This window comes from Grampus griseus, assembly GCF_964374135.1.
Source record: "Grampus griseus genome assembly, chromosome: 4".
NCBI lineage: Eukaryota > Metazoa > Chordata > Mammalia > Artiodactyla > Delphinidae > Grampus > Grampus griseus.
Window position 1 is genome coordinate 533,698 of NC_138997.1, and position 25,420 is coordinate 559,117.

Sequence of the window (25,420 nt, forward strand, 5' to 3'; positions counted from 1 at the left end):
CCGCCCCAGAATTGGTGCGCGGAGCTGCTGCGGCTGCTCCGCCGTCCCTGCCGCGGCCTCAAACGAAAGCTCGTCAGCGGGAGGGGCGGCACCGCAGCCACCGAATTCCCTGCGCTGCGCGGCCGCGGATTGGTCGGGAGGCGGGGGGCGGTGGCAGCCGGGGGCTCGGCGCGCGGGCGCTGCGGGGGCGGCGTCGGGGCGCGCCGGGCGCCGCCGCTTGGGTCGCTCGGCCGAGCGGGCGCGGACATCATGGTGAGTGCTCTCGGCGCCCGGGCCCGCGCGTCCCGCCGGCCGGTGGGGCCTGGCCGCCGAGGGGACCGGCCGAGCGCCGCGGACGCGCGGGGGCCCGGGGCAGCCTGGCGGCTCGCCGGCGTCCGGAGCCGGCAGACCGGAACGGCCGGGGTCGCGGCGGGGGCGACCGGTGCCCGGCTTCCCGGAGTCCACACCGCGCGCGGCCTCCCGAGCTCGGGCAGGGTGCGCGCGGCCTCCCGAGCTCGGGCAGGGGGCGCGCGGCCGAGGCGGGGGGCGCCCGTCTCAGGCGGCCGGCGGCCGGGGAGGGGGCGGGCTCGCGCCCCCTCCGGAGGCCCAGCACTTCTCGGCGGCCTGGGGGTGGGGAGCACGGTGACCGAAGGGCTCTGCGCGCGGCCGGCGCCGGGGCCGCCCTTCCCCCGCTCCCGCGGCCCCCGGCCGAGCATCGGCGGAGGAGGCAGAAGCTGGGGGCGGGGTAGCGGGCGCGGCGCCTTGCCCCGCAGCGGGTCCCTGACGCTCGGCTCTCCTTGGCCCCGCAGTACGGGTTCGTGAATCACGCTTTGGAGCTGCTGGTGATCCGCAACTACGGTCCGGAGGTGTGGGAGGACATCAAGTAAGTGCGTGCCCGCCGCCCCGCTTCCTGCCCGGGGCCGCCGCGCTCCCACGCTCGGAGCCGGCCGGGAGGGGCGGGCGGGAAGGAGCCCGGGGTCGCGCGGCCTCCGCCCCGGCGGGCGTGGGAACGCGCTGTCCGCGCCCCGGCGGCTCCCAAGTGGAGAGGCCCCGGGGATGGCGGGGCCTCGCAAGCGGACCGAGACCGGCTCGCGGGCCCTTTGCACACCTCGCAGGCACGCGCGGCAGGGACGCTTTTCCGGGCTGCGGACACTCCCTTCTGAGCAGCTGTGAGCCGAGCGCGTTTTTCCCCCTGAAACGAAGGGACACCTCTCCCGCCCCCCGCCTCTCCCGTACCCCCCCCCCCCCGTCTTTTACGTCTGGTTTCTGCTGTGGTGAAGGCTGTCAGCGGTAGGAGGGCACCCTAGTTTCTGTCCAGAGCTGTGAGCCCAGTGCTCTGCACGTGCGCGGAAATACCGCAGCCACTGGGAGTTTAGACCTGCTGCAGCGACCGGGGCATCGTCCCTGTGGACCCCTGAGCGTTGCAGTCCAGCAGCGCTCTCTCCTTTTCTCCCTCTCACTCTGGTGAAATTTGCGTGTAACGTGTATGGATGACCGCAGCCAAGTCGCCACACCGACACCCAGTACTATCTGGATTTGCATCCTGGGACAGCAGTGCGACTGCCACAGGCAACCAGAGGGAGAGAGGGTGTTTTCCTCTGTGGGCAGAGAACACCTTACTGTTATTCACTCTCATTGCCTGTGCTCGCGGATTTCTTTCTGTTACGTCAAGTAGGTGATGCTTTATGCTGTATGCTCCTAAATGTATTACAGCTAGTGGCAGTGAATGCCAGCAGGCTCTATCATGCAGTTCCGCGATAGTGATTTCTTCTACAGATCTGTTTCCGAGGAAATGCCCAGGATTAAATATTAAGCAGTAGAATGCAACTTTTCCTCCCCTCGGGTCTGTACCCTTGAGCATTGTTTCAGGTTCCATAAGCCACTTATGTTGCCCACGGAGCACATCTACTTATTATAAAGAGAAGTGGGGATTTGAGAGTTATGTGGTTCAATCAAATGAGAATCTAGGCACTAAAGCTTACTTTGGGATTTGAACTTTCTATCCACCTTATTAATACCGTCATAATTTTTATGTTTCTTCGTAGACAGGGTTATAGAGAAAGCAGGCATCAAGAGAAGATGTTAAACAGACGTAATCTCAGTGTAGGATTGTTTTTAAGCCGCTTTCTCTGTGAAGGTATGAAAGCACCATATATATCTCCCACGTGGTAATGTCTCATCCGTAAGCTAGAAGTCCCCACATTTCCCGGTGGATGTGCGATGGCAATGAATATGTTTAGAATTTTGAGAGCACAGGATGGCTATTGTGGTGAAACAGTCGTATGTATGTTTATTGGATTTAGAACGTGTGTCTTACCCATTATCAGTTTCAATCACTGTCAAATACAGAAATGAAAAATAATACCTCATAGGGAAATGTGTCGGAAATTTAAAAATTAAAGTATCGAGTGATTTGTTTATGTTGGCTGTATTTTCCACAGAGAAGGTAAAAAAATATCTAAAAATTTACAAATCCCCTCGATGTGAGAGCTTAACTCTACCAAATCGCGCTAAGAATGTTGTTTCATTTTCCTTTAAAAAATGTATTAATTTTGAATTAAACATCAATATCGTCTAACTCATGAATTTATTTTTAAGTAGCATCAAGCAGTATCCTTCATCTGTTTAAGTGCTAATAATTTAAATCATACAAAACATCTTTTTTTTCTGGTAAAGTGAAGCAAATCATGGATCTTTTTCCTACAAAATGACCTCAAGGATCGTGTGCCCCTGCAAGAGAAATGCCATTGGTTATACTAGTGTTGGCAATCCAGGTGTTAAGTTGGGTTCTCTTTTGTCTCAGCATCCCTCTTGGGGGAGCCCATCTCGTCTTGGATATGCTGTAGTATCTGGATGAGAGAACCTTGCTGAGCTCCCTGCATGGAGGACCTCAGAACAGCTCACTGTCAGGACCCCTGAGGGATCACCGTGTGCTCCCTGGAGGAGTATTTAGAGATTCTCACTGCCGGAGGGCAGGACAGGAGAGGTTGGCAGGGTTTAAGTTTAAAATGCTCCCTGGAGATGCTGAGTCCTCCTCTGACCTCACCATCTGCTCCAGGGAGGGTTGCTGCAGTCACTGGTCCAAGATACTTTCAGGTTTACCTTTTTATGGAAACTGAATATATGAAAGAAAACGTTTTTGTCTCAGTAAATTCCAGTGTCCTCTAGCTTCCGTTTTGCTCTGTGAGAAACTGTCTAAATTGACGTTTATAAAATTTCATAGAATACTGTTTTGGTTTAGGAGGAAGTGGCCATCCATCCTTCTTCAGAAAGTATATGCCAAACATTTAAGGACAAGTAAAATCCTGAGTAACAGATTCCAGACAGAAAATCCTAAGTGGGTTAGAGCCAGAAATGCTTCATTGTAAACTCCGTACCCACTTACACTGTTACCAACAATATAACCATTTCACAACAGTTTTAAATTCCTCTTTGTAAGAAAATGAAAAATGGTCAAGACTGAGGATCAGCAAACTTTCCCTTAAAGGGCAGAATAGTAAATGTTTTAGGTGCTTCAGGCCACGAGTCAATATTGATGATATTATGCGTACCTGTGTAACCATTGAAGGGTAACCACTTAAAAAATGGAAAAGCCACTCTTAGATCCCCAAAGAGCAGAAACCAGTGTTGGTTGAGATTTGACCCAGAGACTGTAGTTTGCACCTCTGATCTAGACCATAAATACATGTAAAAGAAGTCAAAGAGACCTCTGGATCTACCTCAGATCTTGTTTTGTTGGCGTCCCTTCAGTTTAGACATGGCCCTTTCTGGGAGCCGTGGGTCCTAAGGGATGAGAAATATCAGTCACCATTTCAGGAAGAACATCAAGTCAGGATATACGTATTAGAAAAGCACCTAAATACTGGATTTGATGACCGTCTCTGTCACCCTGCCGTCGGCCCTGGCTGCGCTCGCTTTGCATCAAATTACTGGGTCCAGAATCTTGGTATGTGATTTGCAAGTGGAGTAATGACACTGTTAGTTGATAAATATTGGAGTGTGTTCCTTTAGAAGGCCGCCAGGAAGATGATTACTTCCCTGTGGAAAGAACGCAGACGTGTTTGGTATGTGTTGGGAGATTTATCTATAGCAGGGCAGCGGACTTTTTCATTCAGTGACTCAAACCTGCTTCCATTCTCTAGTTAAGCTTAGTTTTAAGGAGCACAGTCTAGTGTTCGGGCGGTGAGGATGGGAAAATGTTTGACATAATCCTTGCTTTCAGATCGAGTCTAGAGATATCAGGATATTTCTAATCTTATTATATCTTGATTTTTCTGCCTGTAACTCAAACATGGAAGCATTCGGCTGTTGGATAGCATGTTCTGATCTTCCAGTTTTGAAACGAATGCATCTACTTGAATTTGCTAATCACGAATTAATCATTATAGTTCATATAAGCAAATGCGTGGCTGTAAGCTGGTTATGCGACTTTCCCAGTTGCCTAAACTTTCCAAGACTCAACTCTATAAGGAAACAGATAATAACTACTATATAGGGCTGTCATATGTTGAATGATGCCTGTGAAGCGCTCAACACAGTTCTCGATAAGTAACTGTTTAATAAATGGTAGCTGTTAACGATTTTCACTCTAGATCCAGTTTTTCAGCTCGTCCCTTCCCCAGCTCCGCCTACATAAGAGTAATCCGTTGAATCCACATGCCACGTCCCTCTAAGTGTGCTGTTATTTGAAGATGCAGCATATGCTCTTTTAAAAAATCAGTAATTAGTTTGTTTCATTTTTTAGATCCCATATATAAGTGGTAACATACAGTATTTGTCTTTCATTTTCTGTAGTGCATTATTTCACTAAGCGTAATACCCGCCAGGTCCATCCATGTTGTTGCAAATGGCATTATTCCGTCCTTTTTCGTGGCTGAGTAATATTCCATTGTGTATATCTACCGTATCTTCTTTATCCATTCCTCTGTTAATGGACACTTAGGTTGCTTCCATATGCTCTTAATCATTTTGTCAAAACAAATTAAAACCAAATAGTGGACCACATTTCGCCATGTTTTAATCAGATTTTCCTATTCCTGAGGCAATATAATTCAATTTCTATACCTTCCTATATTCTTGCTTGAGTAGGTCTTAAAATATTAACAGTACTTTTTATTATAAAAGCTGTTTAAAATTTCCAAAGTCCTTTCCTCTTTAATTTCACATGAGTGCCACAATACCCATTTGAAATAAGAAAGGCCTTTCTACCTCAATTTTTTTTCCAGCTTTATTGAGATGTAATTGGCCCATAACATTGTGTAAGGTGTATGATGTATGGATTAGATGTACTTGTAAATTGCAGAATGATTTGTTCCTCTATTGAAAGTCTTTGTGGTCAGTCTTCAGATCACCCAAACGTGGGACCTTTCAGTCCACACGACCCGCTTACTCTCAGCACCCTCATGGGCCGGGGGTCAGTTCCTCAGCCAGGCTGGCCTTTCCCGTCCAGGAGGGAGGACACCTGTGCTCAGTAGGGTCCCTCTCCGCATGCCTCACTCTGTCCTGCAAATGGAAATACTTCCCAGCTTTTAGATGGCAAGACAAATCTTACTTCTTAAGGGAAGACCTCTTTCACCTCCACAGCTGTACTTTTCCTTCATAGAACATGCACAAGTTTATAATTACTTATTTGTAGTATTATGTGATGAACAGCTGTCTTATCTCACTAAAGTCTAGCATCTATAACTAGCAGAAGCCTTCTTTCTCTCTGTATCTATCTATAATATATATATATGAATTATCTTTCATTTTTTAATTTACAGAGAATAGAGCACGTGTATATTCATCACACTCAATATTTTTTTTCTGTAACCAGGATTTATTATGTCAGAATGGTGACATCTTCAACTACTATTTAATAAAATATAAGCTCCGTTGAGATGGGCATTTCTGATATTAACAAAGGCAGAAGATGTAGCAGTAAATTATAACGTCTCTTTTTGGGAGGGTCAGCGTTCACACATGGATATAATAAAAGGATTAAGAACACTGCTGTTGGATTACCAATTTCATAAACCCCAAGACACTATTGGGTTGGATTCAGGGCAAGATTGAATCCTTTAGCAAGTGTCTCAAAGGTGCTGTTTAAAGTCAGTATCATAGACTGTAAGTAGACGTTTGTGATGCTGAAATTAAATTTAAAAACCAGATGAGAATGCTCACCAGGACCTTCAGTGTTGAATGTAACAGCTCATACATGTTGGACACTTACCATATGTTCCGCAGTAGTGGTCCTAAAAGCTTTGTATTTGTTAACTCACCTAATCCTCACATCCACCATAGAAGATAGATTTGTTCATTATTCTTATTTCATAAATAAGGGAACTGAGTCTTCAAGACTTTAAACGCCTGCCTCAGGCCACTCATTTGTCAATCATCAGAGCAGAGATTTGGACCCAGATAGGCTTGTAATGATCATATTATGTGCTTTTCCCGAAACAAGGACTTAAGGAGCTTCTCCTTTCCGATTTTCCAAAGACAGTTTAGCATGGAAACGGGCAACATATATGTGTGTTACTACTACCATCTTTGTTTTTGTTTTCACGTGCTTGCCAGGTGCTTGTGGCATGTTTTTACAGGCGGTGTTATTCAGGAACAGGACCTCTACTAAAGAAAATCAGAGCCTCAGAAATTCTGAGCAGTTTATGTAGTTTTGGAAGCGCTCTGGGCCGCTGTGCTCAGGGTCAGGGACTCACAGGGCTGAGGGAGTCATTGGTGTGATGAAGCTGCTGCCGAGAGCTCCTTTGAGATGTTTGTGATTGTGTTTCCAGAGCTGGGGCAGTTTACTTAGGAGGCTGTCTCACGGCAAGCTGGACACAGCCAGAAAAAAAATACCATGATGTATCCAGAGTGGTACTTTGTCTAAATCCGTGTCACTTGTGAGAACGTGACTGTCACCGTTTATAGGGCTTGGATGAGTGAAGACACTGGCTTGAGAGGACTGACCTTCACCAACTGGAAGGGGGTCCAAGCAGGAGGCCTCTCTCCTCCAAACCCCCTAAACTAGTCTCTCCTTTGGGGATGCAGACTTTGGGAACTGGCGATTGTGCTGTTGAAAATGGAGAGGTAGTTAATGCTTCACAGCCGCTCCAAGTAAAGGATGTAGAATTTTAATTTTCAGGTGTCATACATCGTAATTGCCTTGTTTTGTGGTGGGAGGTTTTAATTTTAATACCAGATGGACACAACCCAGCCTTGAACGTCCTTACCTCTCACTAAAATGGACCGTCCTAGGATTTATCGTCACGACGATATCTGCGTACTGTCTTTAATACAGCATGTGCTGGGATAATGGTTTTTATAGGATCTGCACCCCTGGGAGCTGTCGTTGGTCAGGTTGATCGTTTGACATGTGTTGATCTTTTCTGCCTGAGACCAGACCTTATTTTGAAACTCCCGCGTTCAGCCTGTCCCATCTAAGAATTCCCGTTTTCATACCTCGCTGGGAAGCTTCTTTACCTACTAGCCAGCAGTCTCTGTAGTATCCTAAACTTCCTTGAAAGGTGTATAATAATAGCAGGAGCTCAGTGTCAGAATATGAATTCAGTTTTGTACATTCACAGTTTGAAGATAAGGAATATCTCCGTAGGTATGGAGTTGTGAGAAATGCTGCCTGGATATTTCTGACAACTTTAAGTAAAAAAATTCCCAAGTTTGAAAACAAACTCTGAACTTCTGCCGGTAACGTGTGATTGTTTGATTTTTGGTAGGGAGTTTGGAAACACGTGGAGGGAAATGTATTTAATTCATTCATTCACTTCTTTTCAAACATGCACACATTCACAGAGTGCATGCTCTAATCCAGGTATCTGGGTTAGGCACCAGTGATTAAAAAAACAAAACCATAAAACCCCCACCATAATAAAAATAGCTGCGACCCTTTTGGGGAAAGGTAATTTGTGTAAATAAATGATCAGTTTAAATTCCAACGAATAGCCACCTCTAAAAGTAAGTAGGAAATGAACTGCTACTGGGAACATTTTTTTCACGTATACAGACTCAATTTTCAAATACTTCGTAGGGCTACACATATATAGAAGAGTTATTTCTGGTTTTGTTTCCAGGTGCAGGTTAGAGCTTTATTTTTAAAGCTCTTGGGAGAGGTGGCGCCCGTTTGGGTTTGGCTGTCTGAGGCAAGAGATCCTGTCCGCTAAGCGGCACACTCAGTGCAACTTTAGCTTAACTGCTCGGATGCTGAGTGGAAACCTCTCCCCGCGCTGTCCCCGCTTCTTCCACTCGCCGTTTCCTCGTCCTCCCGCCTTCGTCGTCTTCAGCTACTGACTACTGTCAGTTAGACGTTCGGAACATCGAATGTGGGAGGCCTTCTCCCTAGGTTCGTCTGCCACCAGCACGGCCCCAGGTGGCGCGGTTCTGCCTGTGAGAGGCGCGCGCGCCCATCCTCGGGGCGGTGCGTGTGGGGTCCTTCCTCTCCGGCGTGTGCAAGGCGAGACTGTGACCTGGGTTGAAAGCACTTGAGCTTCTTTCCATCTGGGTTTACTTGGTGGTCAAGGAAAGCGCCGTTTTACCTCACCCCACCTCACCTAGGCAAACTTAAAACTAAACCTTCTCTAAATATTTATTATTGTCTGCTGACCTCTTTCAGGGAGTGATGTGCCAAGTGGAAAGATCTAATGCTTAACCACCAAACACGGTTGTTAAGTGTACAGGGAAAGATAACACAGACTACGGTCAGTCACACTGTTTGGAAACAGTGGGAGACTGTAGTCGTCTGGGTTTATCCGGGGGGTCGTTACGGTCATAATGGGAAACAACAGAGTGTAATCACACACACAGCAAGATATTTGATGATAGTGTTTCATCGGTGGCCATTTGATAGATGAACAGCGTTGAATACATTTTAATCCAGTTTGCCTATGGCTTGATATGGTCTTTTTTGTCAGCTAAAAATTATTGGGGGAAAAAAAAAAACATGTCCAAAGTGTTTCATTTTGGGGAAAATTTTCAATCATGTTTCTCAGAGAAGCCTGTGTTTTCCTCACATGTAAACCGCATGTAATTTAAATAACGGGGAATTATATAATTGTCTTGTGTAACGCAACATTCTAAACAAAATTGCTGCCCCAAAAATATACTCTGAATAATGAATGAGTCTGGAAAATTCGGTCAGTGTGCATGGCTGAATTTGGATAATTTAAGCACGAAAGGAACTCTACATATCAAGAAAATAAATCAGATATTGTTAGAAATGTTGTATGTGTATATTTGAGTCATCCTTTACTTTGCTTTTAAGGAGGAAAAAAAAACTTGAAAGTTATGGGATGACAAAATGAGGGATAGAGAAGTATAAGGGGATGTTACCTGAATTATGTACGGTGTTTATGTAATCCGAATAGTAGCTTACTTCCCAACCTTCCTTTCATTTGTTGGTCACCCTCTGTGATTTCAGGTAGCTGGTGAAAAAACATTTTCTTCCCTCAAAGAACAGGTACAACTGAGAGATTATTGTTATCATGACTGTGCTCTCTGGAGGCCGAAACATTTGACAACAAAGAGTCTGAACGAACCTAAGTTTACCTCCAAGTTAGAAGAAAAGCAGTGTTGGGAATTGAGAGACACTCACTCAGAATGTCTACTGGCTTCAATGGCCGTATTGCCAGAAATTAATTTTGGGGGTATGACTGCTTTGGCTCTGTAAATTCTCCTGTTCAGTGTAATGGAGCAGACCAGTCGTCGGTAAGTGTTTGCAGTATCTCCAGTTAGCTTTTACCCCGAAAAGGGAAGAGTCTGAAGAATGGGCTGCAGAACGACGTGCGCTGGGTCCAGAGAGACGAGGTCCCAGAGGTAAAAGTGTTGCCTCTGAACCCTTCGCTGAGAGGTAGCTTCAGGAAGCCTCTTGTGGTCACTGCTTAACCTTGCATACTGCCCCTCCTCCGCTGCCCTCCCCTCCCCCGTTTATCCTGATCTCCTTTCTTTTGTAGCATTTATCACCTCGTAATAAATTACAAAATGTGCATATATATCATGTAAACATAATATATAAATATGATAATACAGGAATATAATGATGCATGCTCGTTGTTTGTTTCCATCTGCTGAAATGTAAAGCTCTTTGAAGGCAGGGATCTTCATCTGTCTCGTTCGTTCATCTATTAAAAGTGCTCAGAAAGGGCTTGGAGCATAATAGTGTTCAGTTATTTGTGGCAAGACTCGTCCCCCAGGGGGAGAAGGACCCAAAGGGCGACCCAGAGTTCCCAAAGATTTCTAAGACAAATGTAAATAAGGAATTCTAATCATTTTGAATAATTTATTGGAATTCAGTGTGAGATTTTTGAGAAGACGATTATTTCCTTTCATGTACTGCTGTTTAATTTATATCTCAGCCTCCCTCCTGGGAGCATGTTGGGCCGATTATTCCAGGAAGTGAAGCTTAAAAGATACGGGCACTTATTTTATTAAAGCAAGAGAAAGAAAAGAGGGAATGCATTGACTCATGGTTAGGGGATTTCTAGGGAAATGGCCATTTCTCTATTTTGTGCAAAAGAACTTTGTATTCTGTTTAACGGTTATGAATTGATGACTGTTTCTGAGAAACTGAGTTCATTACAAAAACTTATGTCATTTGATTTATCTCAGTTGGAAGAAAAAGAATAGGGCATAGTGAGAGCATGAGTTAATTTGTCCTCTATTATATATTTAATTAAAATTTATTTATATTTTATTAGAAGGCCCTAAATCAGAGGCTTCAGAATTCCAATCTGTAGACCAATGCTGTTTCATAATAAAATGTTAGTGACAAAATGAGAAAAATTAGACTCTCCGTATCCTACAAATCAGTAATTTCTTTCCTAGGAATTTATTCTAGTATATATTAGAATTTAATTTAACTCTAAATCTAGAATTTTTACATAAAAATATAAATAATGCTACAAAGGTATTCATCACAACATTTTGTTTGGACTTGTGAAAAAATAAAAGGAATTTAATATCTACTAAAACTTCAGTGTGCCTAACCAATGCAATTTTATGTAGTCAAGGTACAGAAAGGTACATTTATTGACATGAAAAGATGTCCGTCAAACAGTTAAGTCACTAAAGGAGGTTTTAAAGCATTATGATCTGGTGTGTGTTATATACGCAATTATTTTCAAGCATAAGCAACCTGAATATACCAGCGGTGGTTGTCTCAGGATAGTGGAGGATTGTTTTAAGTTTTTCATTTCATATACTTTATATTTTTATACAGTTAGAAATTAGAATGTGTAAGTTACACAATAGCATTTATCAAAAGATAAGTAAGTGTTTTTACATTCTATTTTCATGATTTGGGAATATTTCACTGACTTTTGGTATTAAAAAGACTTGCAGTTTTGAAGATGTGTTCCTTTCACTTAACAGCAGCGTATGTTCGGCCAAGGGGAGAGTTTCACAGCTTGTGTGTAGCTCTTTGAGTTTAGGCATGGCAAGCACTGCGGTCATCAGTTATACATATCGGTTACATACGTAAAATGCTTCAGCGGCGTAGAACACACTTTTGCCCTCTTCATCTCACTACAGCTGTGGAAGGTGGGGTATATTATTTCTCCCATTGTAGAAGAGAGGGTTTTAGAAAACAATTTTATTGAAGTATATATAGTTGATTTACAATGTGAATTTCTGCTGTACAGCAAAGAGATTCAGTTCTACACATATATACATTCTTTTTCCTATTCTTTTCCATTACGGTTTATCACAGGATACTGAATATAGTTCCCTGTGCTCTACAGCAGGACCTTGTTGTTTATTCATTCTGTATATAATAGTTTACATCTGCAACCCCAAACTCCCAATCCTTCTTTCCCCCGAGAGAGAGGGGTTTTAATGCTCACATGCTTTATGTGATTTGTCCAAGTTCATTCGACTAGGAAATCCTGGGCTCTGAAATTCACGTCTTCGTGCCCACCAAAATCATGCTCTTCCCCCCACGTGCACTGTTACGCGTAACCGCAGGCAAATAATTGGACTGCTCTGAAGAACACAGGGTGTTTGAAGAAATGTCCATCCTCCCTGGACCCAAGCTGTGCTGCCATTTGGAGCAGACACTGGTGTCACAGCCACGGGCGGCCACTGTGGCAGCCCCACTTCCGAGGGGCAGAAGGCAGGAGGCTGCCAGGCGGTGCGGAGGAGCACCCCCCCGCCCCACGATGTGGTGAAACATCACCCAGTTACGTTCTCCCCGAGCCGCCCGTTTTTGTGCATCTCATGTGGACGGGGTGTCTGGGACCTCGGCTGCGCTCTTCCAGGGCAGGCAGTGTTTTGAGCGTGGATTTCTCCTCCCGTTTAGACACTAGTTTAAGAAAAGCTAAATCCCATCAAAATGAATATATAACCATGACCACTATTTAACTGACAACTGTGATTTCCTGTCACTAATCCTGCGTGTATTTTGAGTTACTGCACTTAACACGCTGAGGATGTGGTGGACGATGCTACCTGTCCACCGGGCACCTCAAACTTCACGTGTTTAATACAGAGCTCCGGGCCTTACCCCTTGGTCCACAGCCAGCCGTCTGTCCCAGTTCAGCCTCTGGTGGCAGCATCCTTCTGGCTGCTCCGGCCAAAACCTCAGTGTCATCCTTGTGTCCTTCCCTTCTCTCACGTCCTGCGTCCGTTTCATCGGCGAGCCACGTGGAACCTTCTTGTATACCAGGATCTGGGCCACTTCCCTCCCTCCACTGCTTTCACCCCAACTCAGGTCACGGGCCTTTCTTGCCTGAATGTCCCGGTGGCCTCTAACCTGGTCTCCTTGCTGTGGCCTTGCTCTGTCCTTCCTATGACCTTTCTGTCTTTGCTCTGACCTTGCTGTGACATTGCTCTGTCCTTGCTGTGTCCTCTCTTTGTCCTTGCTGTGACCTTGCTTTGTCCTTGCTGTGACCTTGCTCTGTCCTTGCTGTGGCATTGCTCTGACCTTGCTCTGTCCTTGCTATGCCTTTGCTGTGTCCTCTCTTTGTCCTTGCTCTGATGTTGCTCTGTCCTTGCTGTGACCTTGCTGTGTCCTCTCTTTGTCCTTGCTCTGACCTTGCTGTCACCTTGCTGTGACCTTGCTCCGCCCTATATGCCTTCCATCCATGCTCAGTGCAGCCCTAGGATCCGTCCCCTCACTGAAGCTTCTGCTCCTCCTCCAAGGCCCTGGGCTGCCCCTGCCAGCGCTCTCACCTACTCTTCCCCCGTCCGGGGCTCCCAGGCTGCTCAGGGCTCCCTGCAGGCATGCTTCGCACTTGACTCCATTGCCAGCTTCTCAGTGATGCTTCCGGCTGTCGTACTTGAGTCCCTTACCCCCTTGCCCGGTTTTACTTTTCTCCAAACTACTTGCCATTAGTGTGTGTGTGTGTGTGTGTGTGTGTGTGTGTGTGTGTGTGTGTGTGTGTGTGTGTGTGTGTGTGTGTGTATGTATGTATATCTTAGTTCTATCTTAGTTTTATGCCCTTCTGTCTCCCCTCCTAGAATACATTTGTTCCAAGAGGTTGGTACTCTCTCCTACTAAAGGCTGTATCCCTAGTGCCTCTAACTGTGCCTGGCACATAGAGGGACTCAACACATATTTGCTGCCTATTAATTTCACCAAAAGTTATTTCGTGATCATATTTAATATCAGGCACGGTATTGGGCATTAGAGTACTATACAAATGTTAATCTTGTTAAAACATACTTAAATATATCATTTTTAATTTGGGGAGGGGGGATGTGAAGTAAGATCTTTGCAATCACTAGACTTTTAGGTACCTGTCACTGATTTAACCAAATTTGCCAAAAGTAAATTCTGTTCCAGATATGCAGCCATTTCTTGTATGATCATTGTAGCTGTTCTTTTATTTGTCTGTCTTCTTTTTGTTTTCTAGAAGAGAGGCACAGTTAGATGAAGAAGGGCAGTTTCTTGTCCGAATAATATACGAAGATTCTAAAACATATGATCTGGTTGCTGCCGCAAGCAAAGTCCTCAGTAAGTTAAATGTGACTCGCCACCGTAGACGTCCAAAGGCATGCGTGGCCCAAGGTCGCGGTGTGAGCTGCGCAGGACGCGTGCTGCCCAGCCCCACTGGGGCCCAGTCACGTGTGATGTTAGCCTCAGGCCACACTGAGTCCCACTGCTCTTTTTACAGACTCTTTAGAGAAGAGAGGAGCTCTCTGCCCCTCCCCACAAAAAGCCATGTGTTGAGGAAGGAAAAAAAGTATTGATACTTAATGTAATAAGTTAATAACATGATAATAATTTAATGTTGCCATGTCAACAGCACAGTAATTTCAAAAGTGTAGAATAAAGAAAATATTATCTCCAAATCTCTGTTGTAATCACAGGTTTTGTTGGGTATTGGTAAAAGAAACAAGAAACTGAGGTCTGCATCAGGCAAAACTCATGCAAGGAAGGCAAAGTCCAAAAAAAAAAAAACTTCATGGACAGATTATTAAATGAGCTTTTATTTCCGAGAAAAAAAAAAAAAAAAAACTTCATGGGAAAAATGTTGTTCTCAGAGTAGTATCTCGCATCCTCGTGGCACTTAATTTACAGCTAGGCTACAGGTCGGATAGACTAGATGGATGGTTTTTGGCTTTGTCAAATACAGCTAGAAGAGCAAGTGCTACCTTTTGCAGGATACAAGAATTACCAAAAAAAAAGTATGGTGAATGGTTAATAATAAGAAGAAAAATATCTTGCCTTATTGGTAATCAGAATTGACACAAATGTGAAATAATTTTTATACAAATTTGGCAATTAAAAAAAATATCTAGTGTAGTCAAGGGTAGAGTTAAAGAGGAAATGGTGCACGTTTAAAATCTGTTGGTAAGATAAGAGTTTTTTCCGAGGATAATTTTGCGTCATCAGTCAAAATCTTTTAAAAAATGTTCAAATCCTTTAGAAATTTTTCTTAAAGAAATGATTAGATTTGTTAACATTAAGATTTATGGGTGTTTTCATTTCAGAGTTACTTACATTATCAAAAATTGGAAAAGCCTACATTTTGAACAAGCAGGCATTGGTGAAATAAATTGTTGCATATCTGTGTTGGATAAAATAGTGATTAAAATTGATATTAAGAAAAAATTTTAAATTTTAGGAAATATTAATAATTGAATATTAAGAAAAACACAGGGTCTTAGGGTACATACTGTATGCAACCGAGTTATTAAATATGGATATTTATATAAAGAAAAATAATTTTGCACCACGATATTATCATGTGCATTCTTGATGATTTTCAAGATCCTTCTGTATTTTTTTGGAAAAAGTAGGTTATACCTTAAGTATAAGTTTAAAAAAGCTCAAAATTTTGTCATGCAAGCTGAGAAACTGCTTTGCTGTAAGTACAGACTTACCCTGTTAACACGTCAATACGCTGTCTTCTCAGATTTCATTGTATTTTCCTGGCCAGATGTTTTTCCTGTGATCTGTTCACTCTGCACAGAAATTGAGGATATTTAACATTTTTTATTATGCACTTGTCTTCATTCCTCCCACTAACAATTTTCCATCTCTAATATATTTTCTTTCTGTTGCCTCTCAAATCTATAAACTAGATCTCAATGCTGGAGAAATCCTCCAAATGTTTGGGAAGATGTTTTTCGTCTTTTGTCAAGAATCTGGTTATGACACAATCCTGCGTGTGCTGGGATCTAATGTCAGAGAATTTCTGCAGGTGAGCAGTTTGAGGTCCTGGTGCTAAAAGTTCTGAGGTTTTGATTTTCCAGTGTAGTCTCTAGAATCCTTTTATTCAGCCAGCTGGATGAGTGTCTAACTGCTGAAATGGAATCATAGTGACATTTTTCCTAATTCACGTAAAATAATAATTATTGGATGGTCTTGAATACATTTTAGCATTTTTCCTTTAATTTTTGGTACTGATGCTGAATACTCAAGTTGTAAAGCAGTGGTCTCTGAAAGACTCAACATGTTGTGATCTTTGCAGCTGCCTTTTTAAAAATAGTTCTTTGTGCTAGTAGCTGTGGTTTTATGTATATAACGTGGGCTTACTTTCTACTTGCAAGTCACTCCGAGTTTGCATAGCGTAATTAAAGAGTGTATCAGTATCTGTGATGTTCTACCTGAAGCTCGCTGTTTCGGAGAAAGTGCCTGCCACCAAAACAAGTTTGAGAATCATTGCTGCCGGTTACATATTAGTCAATCTACTCTGGAGAGGAAAATAGGAAATCGTCCAAAGTCAGTCTCAGGTGCGGTCAAAGGTAAATAATGACGTCAAAGGCCTTTGTCTTCTTGTTAAAATTACCTTATTATTATTATTTTTGTATTATACTAGCAAATGACACATTAGGTGGGAGACTATTTTGGGATTGACTGTCCTATTTTAAGCACAGGCACTTGTGAGACCCTCTTCTTGAAATGTGTTAACATTGAATGTTATGTAGTTGTTTGTAAAGGATGTTTCTAAACTGGCCGCTGAAAGCAGCCAGGTCTTGCTGGAAAATGATGTCAATGCAGTACTAGCTGAACCGGAGCCCAGTTTGGGGGGAATGTAAACTGCTTGCGATCCGGCTGCATTACTGATTTAACAGCCAAAATAAGGACTGTAGTGTTTAATCAAAATGGTGGTGGTTTACATAGTGACATTTTTCTTACAAACTAAAAACAGCCTTAAATCAAGATGGAAACTGGCTTGTGGTCCCTGCCATGGATTTACGAAACTACTGGTGTCCGAAAAAGCTGCCACTTCCAAACGAAGTAGCTGCCAGGAGATACTTAAATTAACCTTTAACAGGTCGTATCTAAATGGATTACTTCACATGGATTAAAGTTTGAGATGTACAAGTAGTTTGGGATTTGGGGGTTTTGAATACATTTCCATTTTTAATACTTCTGTTGACTGCTGTCACCTCAGCTAAGTTTCAGTTGCAGTTCCTCTCCCTTAATTTTAACATTGTCAGTGGCCACATCTGTGTCCACAAACGGTTTACTTTCTTTTTTTTTTTTTACCCTTTACTCACTGTGACCGACTGCTAGGTGTGTAGTGGGACAGCAGAGGATGGGCAGCTCCGGAGGTTTCTCCTGTTCTAGAGCTGCCCTGCCCGGCAGGGTGGTCTCCACGTGAACGCTCAGCCTGTGAAACGTGCTCTGGGTAAAACACACCAGGCTTCGAAAAGAATGCAAATAGCTCGTACCTAGTTTATGTTGATTACATGGTGAAATGGTAAAAGTTTGGAAGTGCTGAGTTATATGAAAATGTATCATTGACGTTTATTTCACGCGGCTCTTTTTCCTTTTTTAAACATGGCCACTAGAAATTTTAACATGACCTGAAGACTAATATTTGTGACTTGCCTTAATGGCTGTTAGTGCCTTTTATTTTCCCTGGGCAGCATTATTTTAAATAGTCCTGAGTCTGTTTTCCTCAAAGTCAATAGGCAGTTTTAGTTAATATACCTTTAAATTACACACGACTTTATTTTATTTTTTTCTTTCAGTGCCAGTGTGAACAGTGAGGAAACTGGAAAGTTAGAATACTGTAAAGTTTTCATCAGTATTGTCTATTTTTGATTGAATTGTTTTTTTTCCTGGTTTTGAAATTAATATCTTAATGGCAAATTGGCTACATTAACATACTGCTTTTCTTAAAAGTAGATATTTGTGTTATGAGTAGGCTAATTACAAACAAATTAGATGGACCGTTTTTCTGTAAAACTGACTATGAAATAAAGCAACTGATTTTCTTAAATTGTTTTAAGATCCTAGCTTGCATTTAAAAATTGACGTTCTTCATTACATAAAATAATAAAACATTCTTCACGGTAGACTTTAAAGAGTTAGATAAACTGGGCTTTATTCTAAGGATAGTTAAAAGATTATTTTTGTCCTTCACCACCTGACTTTACACAGTCACTAAATCCTTAGACTCTACGTCGTAAGTACTGAATTTTCAGAATCCTACCACTTTTCTTCATTTCCCTACCCTTCCGTTGGGACAGTCTACCATTATATACAGTGACGGATCGATTTCCGCATCTCTCTGCATGTGACCCCTCCATCTCCTCTCCATTCTATAACTAGTGACTTTTCTGAAATGCACATAAATCTCCTCCCATCAGTTACTTGCTTAAACCCTTCAGTGATTCCCAATTGCTCATTGGAAATGTAAAAAGCAATTAAAATAATTGAAACTACTCACATCCCCGTCTATCTCTCCTCTTAAGCTCCCCCCAGCCCAGCCAAACAGGACTTCGTCCAGAACGGTTTTTTTTTTTTTTTAAACTTGCTCTCTCTGTCCTCTGAGCTTTTGCACCTGCTCTTCCCTTTGTCTGCAACACTGTTCCTGGTCCTTTTCAGCTGGACCTGTCCTCGTCATCCTGCTGGTCAAATTACTTCTTCCAGGAAGGCTCCCCTCCTCTCTCCTGGCTCTACCCTGTTTGAATCAGGGAACTGACATTTCTCATGTTTTCACAGTACATCTATTTCCTCACCCATAGGAGGTCTCGCACCGTAGATCATTTCCTGTTTGGGGCTGGAATGTAAATGCCATGAGGCCAGAGGTCGTGTATAGTCTCTTAATGATGGTATCATCACAGACTTTATCTGGGACTGAAAGAACATTTTTTAAAATGAATATTTGATGTTTATACAAAAATAGGAAGCGAATACCCCAATAGCTCAAGATTAATTTTTTATTAAGAATAATAATAACCCATTTTGAGTGAGGCTATATAACTTTGTTTAGAGATTGATTGTAGATTGAAATATAGACGAATAGACACACTCTAGACCAATTTCTTCTTCATGCGGGCGTGGCATATTACTGTGTATTCATTAACATACAAGTGACATTACTTGTATCTGTTGAAACTTTTAAAATGTTTTCCTTTAAAATGTTGTTTTAAAAGAAATTTTAAAAGAAAATGTTTTAAAATTTCTTTTAAAATGTTGTTCTAATATTTCCATCTGAGGCTCTCAGGCAACAAGAAAATAGCTACTGAGACTGTACCACGGGAGACCACTGGCCATGCGTCAGGCTGGGTTCCTTCATCCACTCCCATCCTTCTGAGGAGGGCTTCCTTGGGGGGTGTCTCTCCCGGCCTCTCAGTGGGATACATTATTAACAGCGACTCCCTATTAAATATACATATTTTTGCTTTTCTTGAAATAATTTTTAATTTTCTGAGTACCAGGCACAGCATATAACAGGCAATCAATAAAGAGTCTTCAAATGGTAGCATTAGTTAATTCTGAGTTCTATGTGTATACTTTTTATTTGGCCCAGGCTGTATTGTCCAGATAATACCTCTGTTCCTTTATGCACATTTTATACTCAAGGAGACGCTGTATAGATAGTATCTGTAGTTTAGTTCCGGAAAAATGTTTGTTTCTCTCATGGATTTTGTCATTTCCTTTGATTAGTGAACTTAAACAATTCAACAATTTACCAGCTTGAATAATGGACAGTTCTCCTTTGAAAGGCTTTGCTGCCAATAGCAAATTCCCGGCTCTGCTTACACACTCTCCCTTGCATTTTCAAAGTCATTTTAAGAATTTTTACATCATGCCTATTTTTAGTCTACCTCAAGACTTTCATGAAAAGAGCTACACATCTTAAATGGATAATGTAATAAAATACAGGTTTTAGAGGAAACTTTTTAGAAACATTATTCTTCCAAAGACATCACACAATTTGGAATTGATTTTTGTTAAATGTCCTATGAAACCATCAGTTTGTCGACTATTGATAAAAGTAGATAGTCCTTGCAATTAATTATTATCCTTTTGCTGATTTAGCAACCGAAAACATGATTTATCAAAAAGAGTTAAACAAGGGACTTCCCTGGCGGTCTAGTGGTTAAGACTCTGTGCTCCCAATGCCGGGGGTACAGGGGGTTCGATCCCTGGTCAGGGAACTAAGATCCCACATGTGGTGTGGCCAATAAAATAAAATAAAATAATAAGTAGAGAAGAAAAAAAAGAGATAAACAAGAATAGGAAGACATTTTGATTTAGATTTTTGGATTTTACACATTTTATCTGGATTTATTGTCTTAAAGGTAAGACTATATTTCAGCAAGAATTTTTTCCCTATTCTGCCGCTTTCTTATTCTTAATTTAGGAATAAAGTGTGGTTTCATGCTGCTGCTGTAGTAAATTTCTATCTGAAGCTTCTAGTGTATTGATTAAAAGAATGCAGAGAACAGATGGGACTTGAAAGCCCCATAAAACATACAGCTGGTAAGGAATGTCCAGTCTGATGGTATTCCCGGCCTAAGTCACGCTCCCCTTTACTTTCGGATGCCCTGTTGCATTACTGCAGATTGTCTTTTCCCCAGCTAGCCACACTGATGTCTCCCATCTCACACGCTCTGCTGCAGTGTGGCTGTGCCTCTCCCCCATGAAAGGGTGGAGTCCCCTTCCCCTGGATCTGGGTTGGCTTTAGTGATGATTTGGCCAGTAGAATATGGCAGAAGTAACATTCTGATACTTCCTAGGCTAGTTCATAAGAACTCTTAAAGTTCCCATCTGAGTATCTGGGAGCATTTGCTCTTGGGAGGTTCCCTGTAGGAACCCAGCCCGTGACACGAGACGCCCAAGCCACAGGAGGGGCCTGTGCAGGCCCTCGGACAGCGCTGCTGGCTGCGCTCTCAGCTGTTACGATGAGTCCGTCCCAGCCTGTCTCACTCCAACCCGAGTGGACTTCCCACCTGAGTCCAGACAGCCCACAAAACCATGAGAAATAATATTAGCGTGTTAAGCCAGTAAGTTTGGGGTGCTTTGATATGCAGCGGTGGATAATTGGGAAAGCACTCTGTGTGTTGTTTTTCCTTTTATGTTTTGTGTCTGTGTTAGTGTGTGTGTGTACATGTGTACCTGTATTTACGGATGGATGAGTAGAGCTTTGAGTTGTCCATGTTTGAAGAGATAAGATGGTATACGACCTCTGGGTCTGGAACCCAAGTCAGTCCACAGCAGGGCTACTGATTCATTTCCAGTGGTGTCTTGTTATTTATTATGTTATATATTTTTTACTTCCCCAATAATTTTACAGAGGTAAAATGAAACCTAAATGAGCGTGGAAAGCTGACTATTGAAAAATAAAGGAGCAATGTGCAATCTTAGAGACCAGTCAGGATTTAAATTATGAGCCTGCTTAAACATGCATAGGAATCTCAGTGGAATAAGCAAACAAATATTCTGTCATCGGTCACTGGAAACACTGGCTTCTTCCACTACTTTGGGTTTGGTGGCGTTTTCACTTACTTTCCCAGTTCATAGACCTCAGAGTCTTCTGCCAGGGCCTTTGTTCAGCCTGCAACGGGATCTTCTTCAATCTGTGTCGGCTCCAGGGTTTGGCTTCTAAAAGACTACACTGTAATTTGGCCAGCCCGCCAGGAGCAATCTGGGGTTGATGGCTGATCGGAAAGTCTTCAATGTTTGTGCAAAGTGTTATTTCGGGAAATGGGATTTTTCCTGAACAGCTGTGAAATTCTAATATTTCCCTAAATTATTTATAATGTTTCTTAGAAAAAAATGCACCATTCATTTTATTTTTAACTTTTGAATTTCAAGAAGAGCTTTTCTCAAAATCCCAAACACCAATTTCTATAACCTGTGTCTACCTGAAAAAAAAAAACGCACAATGTGAGAGCCATGAGTTGATTCGGTGTCTTGCTGAGGACTGTAGCCAGGGACACAGCCTCTCGGGTGACTCTGAGAAACCGTGGCACAGATGGAAGGGGCAGGTCAGTGTGTATGTGGTGTTGGTGAAGGGGTATGTGCAGTCAGGCGCATGTCTCGGTACCAGGTGTCTGCTGGCCACCAGGAGCAGGGATCTTAGTTAATGGCTTTAGTGCTTTTCTGGCTGGCGGAAGATGCAAGAATCCAGGCTCATCAGAATTTCCTAACTACCTGAGGGCCTGTGCTAACATTTTTTTCATCCCTGATCTTCACTCTGAATTCTTTCCTGGGTGTATTGAAGGTCAGCAACTGCAGGGGCTCAATGACTAAATTCTTGTAGAACCAGGTGAGGAGTGACATCCCTTAGTTGGCATCTGCAATTTTAAAGTCGACATGCTAGAACTCTTGAAGGAAGATAATATTTTAGAATTGTAAGAACTTTTTCTTTGAATAACTCGTATATATTTTCACAATTTTACAAGATATCGATTGTCAGAAGTTGTATATGAACGAGATTTTTTTAAACATGAATTTAAAGGCAGTATTATAATAAGTGAAATAGCTTACACAGGTAATTCTATGACTCTTTGCCTTTTTTTAAAAAAATTAAATTTTCTCTTGAGAGGATGGTAATGATAACTATAAGTAGTTTTAAAAATATCACCATTTAAATATTTTTAGTGACTCTGGTACAATTTCTTTTTAAATAAGGCCTTACATTATTTCTTTTAAAAAAGATTCCCTGTAGCTTTTCGGTTGGAAGGCTGTTTCTCAAGGAGCAGCTTTAAGTAGAAAAGGCACAAAAGTATCATTAAACGTTGCCCCTTACTTGCTGTGAGCTCGTGCTACTCACGCCCGGACCTGCTGCTTCCCGGTGTGTAGGGGTGACTTTTCTGCTACTCACGCCTGGACCTGCTGCTTCCCAGTATGTAGGGGTGACTCTTCCACTTCCGGACCTGCTGCTTCCCGGTATGTAGGGGTGACTTTTCCGCTTCATCTGCGTCTTGCTCGTTTCCGTTTTTCACATTCAGATTCTAACATAACATCTTGCTTCTGAAACTTAAAATGCTTTTCAAAGTGCACGACTCTCACAAGTAAGTATTGATGTTGGTCTTGCTTTTCAGAAGTGTGAGGAATAGAAAGAAAGGAAATGCTGTCCCTCATCCTCTTTCCTTAAAAACAGGGAGGTTTGCAGTGACTGAGTTTTAAGATTCTTTCCAGCTCTTGACTGCAGTAATGCTGTCAAGTAACAGAGACAGCTCCCTTCTCCCCATCCCCTAGAATAAGGGTTCTTTTTTTCTTTTAATTAGTTAATTGATTTTTTTGGCCATGCTACTCTGGCTGTGTGTTTGCGGGGTCTCAGCTCCCCGACCACGGACTGAACCCAGGCCACGGCAGTGAAAGCCTGGAATCCTAACCACCAGGCCGCCGGGGACCTCCCTAGAATAAGCGTTCTTGAATGCTGAAAAATCTCTCTCTCTCTCTCTCAACACTTTCAAGGCAGGGTCTTACTACACCCATTTATGTGCATCATTTAGGAATTTTTAATTAGATGCCCTGGAAACGGGAATGAGGTCGTTAATTCCCGGAAAACTTTGCCTCTGTAAGTATGTATAAGCTTATTTGTGCCATGCATAGTACAAAGAGAAATTTTGCATTTATTTTGAAGCATTCCAAGATCTTTAAAAATATGGAACTTCAAAGTAATATTTCTCAAAGGATTAATAAAGTCTCTTTTGGTCCTAAATCTGTGGGGTGTACTAAATCCCAGGACGCCAGCACTAGTTTTTTCTTCTGTAAATGATAAAGGCTGGAGGACTTATAAGTAGCAGAATTCCTGAGAAACAGTACATTCATCTTGCTTGTAGAAAAAGCAGTAAAGTGATACCAGGACATTCAGAGAAATGAAATGGAAACCTCAGACCAGCCTTTTGGCATCTTGAGGCAAGATAGATGAATGAACCTGCTCTCTGTTCCTTTCCTGTTTCCTAGTGTCATAAAGCTAAGGAGAATGACGTGAAAGCGTATTTGAGGTTTGCTTTACTGTTTCCTGGGAATCTACTTGTGCAGAAATACATGCGTTTATATTTTTTTCTTTCTCTTATTTGTGTACTTCTTTGTAACTAGCCATTCAGCTCTTTTCTTTGTATAGCCACCTCCATGGGTATATTTAGAAATAAAACAAAACCAGTTTTAATTGAAACTCTTGTTTTCCAAAATATATTGCTACAACCATGTGGACGAATAATTACCTTTGTATAGATGGTGTTATAAAATGTAGACAGACAAGGTTTTTCTCTTGGCTATTTTGAGTATCTTTGTTGTGGCCTTTGAGGTTCCTGCAAACAATTATCTGTGAAGTCTGTGAAGAAAGTACATTTTTAGCAGTACAGATGTACTCAGTTGAAAATAATTTAATATATAATCATGAATTCCATTTCTCATAATAGGCAGTGGTAATCACTTCAATTTTGAGAGAGTAAGACCCAGTAAGGGAAGCTGTAACTAAAGAAATCCCAGGAGTACTTTTTATGGTTAGATACTACCTAAAGAAAATCAATATTACATTAAGTGGTGTTAAATCTTTTATGCTCCAGGAAAGCACTTTAGTTGTCTAATTAATAGCAAACTCAACAAAACAGTCAATCCCTGGAGAGTTGGTTACCACAGAGACTTATTAAAAGATTGACATGACCTCATGTGTCTTGATTTCCCACTTGCTTTGAATTGATAAATTTAAGCAACATTTTATTATTAATACTTTAGTATTAACAATACCTTTAAGGCAGATATTAAATTAAAATGGCATTACTTGATTGAATTATTTAAATTAAAATGTCCCCACATTTAGGGAGCAGTGCATGTCCCTGTGTGACTCCTGGCCCATCTCTCGCTTTCTTTAGCATCAGTGATGCAGAGAAGGTGAATGGTACCATCGGGTACCGCCTCCTGCCATCTGCTTATCTGCGTACAGAAATGTGCTCATATAATATGACACAAGATGAAAACAGGTGAGTGTGAAAGTAATCTAGGCATATGGACTTGAGATGTACTGTATGCGAACATTTTATAGAAAAGAAATTGAAAAAAAAAACCCTACATATTTCAAGTTACTGTTTGACTCATTTTTAAATTTTTTCATGAAAATGAGCCGCAACACAGTACCCGGGCCTGACTACATTAGGAAATTATTTTAGGAACAAGGACAGAAATTTAATTTAGCAGCAACAGGCTGAATTTTGACTTTGCGGGAAACACATACAGAACTCTCTTGATGATCTTTTTTCTCACCAGCTTTTCTGTGACAGCGTTTTTGCAGCATCAGCAGACGTGTAAGGGGTCTGGCAGGGTTATGAGGGGCAGTCTTCATGTCTCCCTTCCCAGGAAAGGGTTCCCGTGGGAAGACCTCGTCATAGGAAAACCCTCCGTGTTACTTAGCAAGTGAGGTCGTCTCAGGCCTTCAGCTGCTCGAGGTTTCTGTAAACTGTCCGCCCTTAGCATCTGCCGTGTTGGGTTCCTCTTACCTGGCAACGGCAGCCTGTGGAGCAATCAGGACCACTTGGTATTTGAGTTAAGAACTGGCCTGACTTGATTATAACAGGTGGAACTGGGGGGCAGAAAACCAAATTTTAGCCCTAGGCCTGAAGGCATTTCAAAAAGAAGCCGCTTCACCAGTTGAGGGGACTTGAGCCATGTATCCCAATCAGAACGTCAGCCTTTGTGACCTCAGCTCTTACCTGCACTCTGCGTCTTTGGACCCCGTCCTTTAGTCTAACCCTAACCCTTGTAGGCACCCAAAGCCACTCTGCACATTGGTTTGTGAGCTAAACCATGAACCGCTTACAG

General features: G+C 42.4%; 1 protein-coding gene across 1 annotated transcript in view; it reads left to right on the forward strand.

Moving 5' to 3' along the window:
• The first annotated feature begins 209 nt into the window (after positions 1-209).
• GUCY1B1 (guanylate cyclase 1 soluble subunit beta 1) overlaps positions 210-25,420 on the forward strand; it is a 47,743-nt gene continuing 22,532 nt past the window's right edge. Inside the window, exons 1-4 of the mRNA XM_082653124.1 lie at positions 210-252; positions 789-862; positions 13,815-13,915; positions 15,490-15,608. Coding sequence (XP_082509250.1) covers positions 250-252; positions 789-862; positions 13,815-13,915; positions 15,490-15,608 — 297 coding nt within the window. The 5' untranslated portion in view covers positions 210-249. The remainder of the gene's footprint in view (positions 253-788; positions 863-13,814; positions 13,916-15,489; positions 15,609-25,420) is intronic.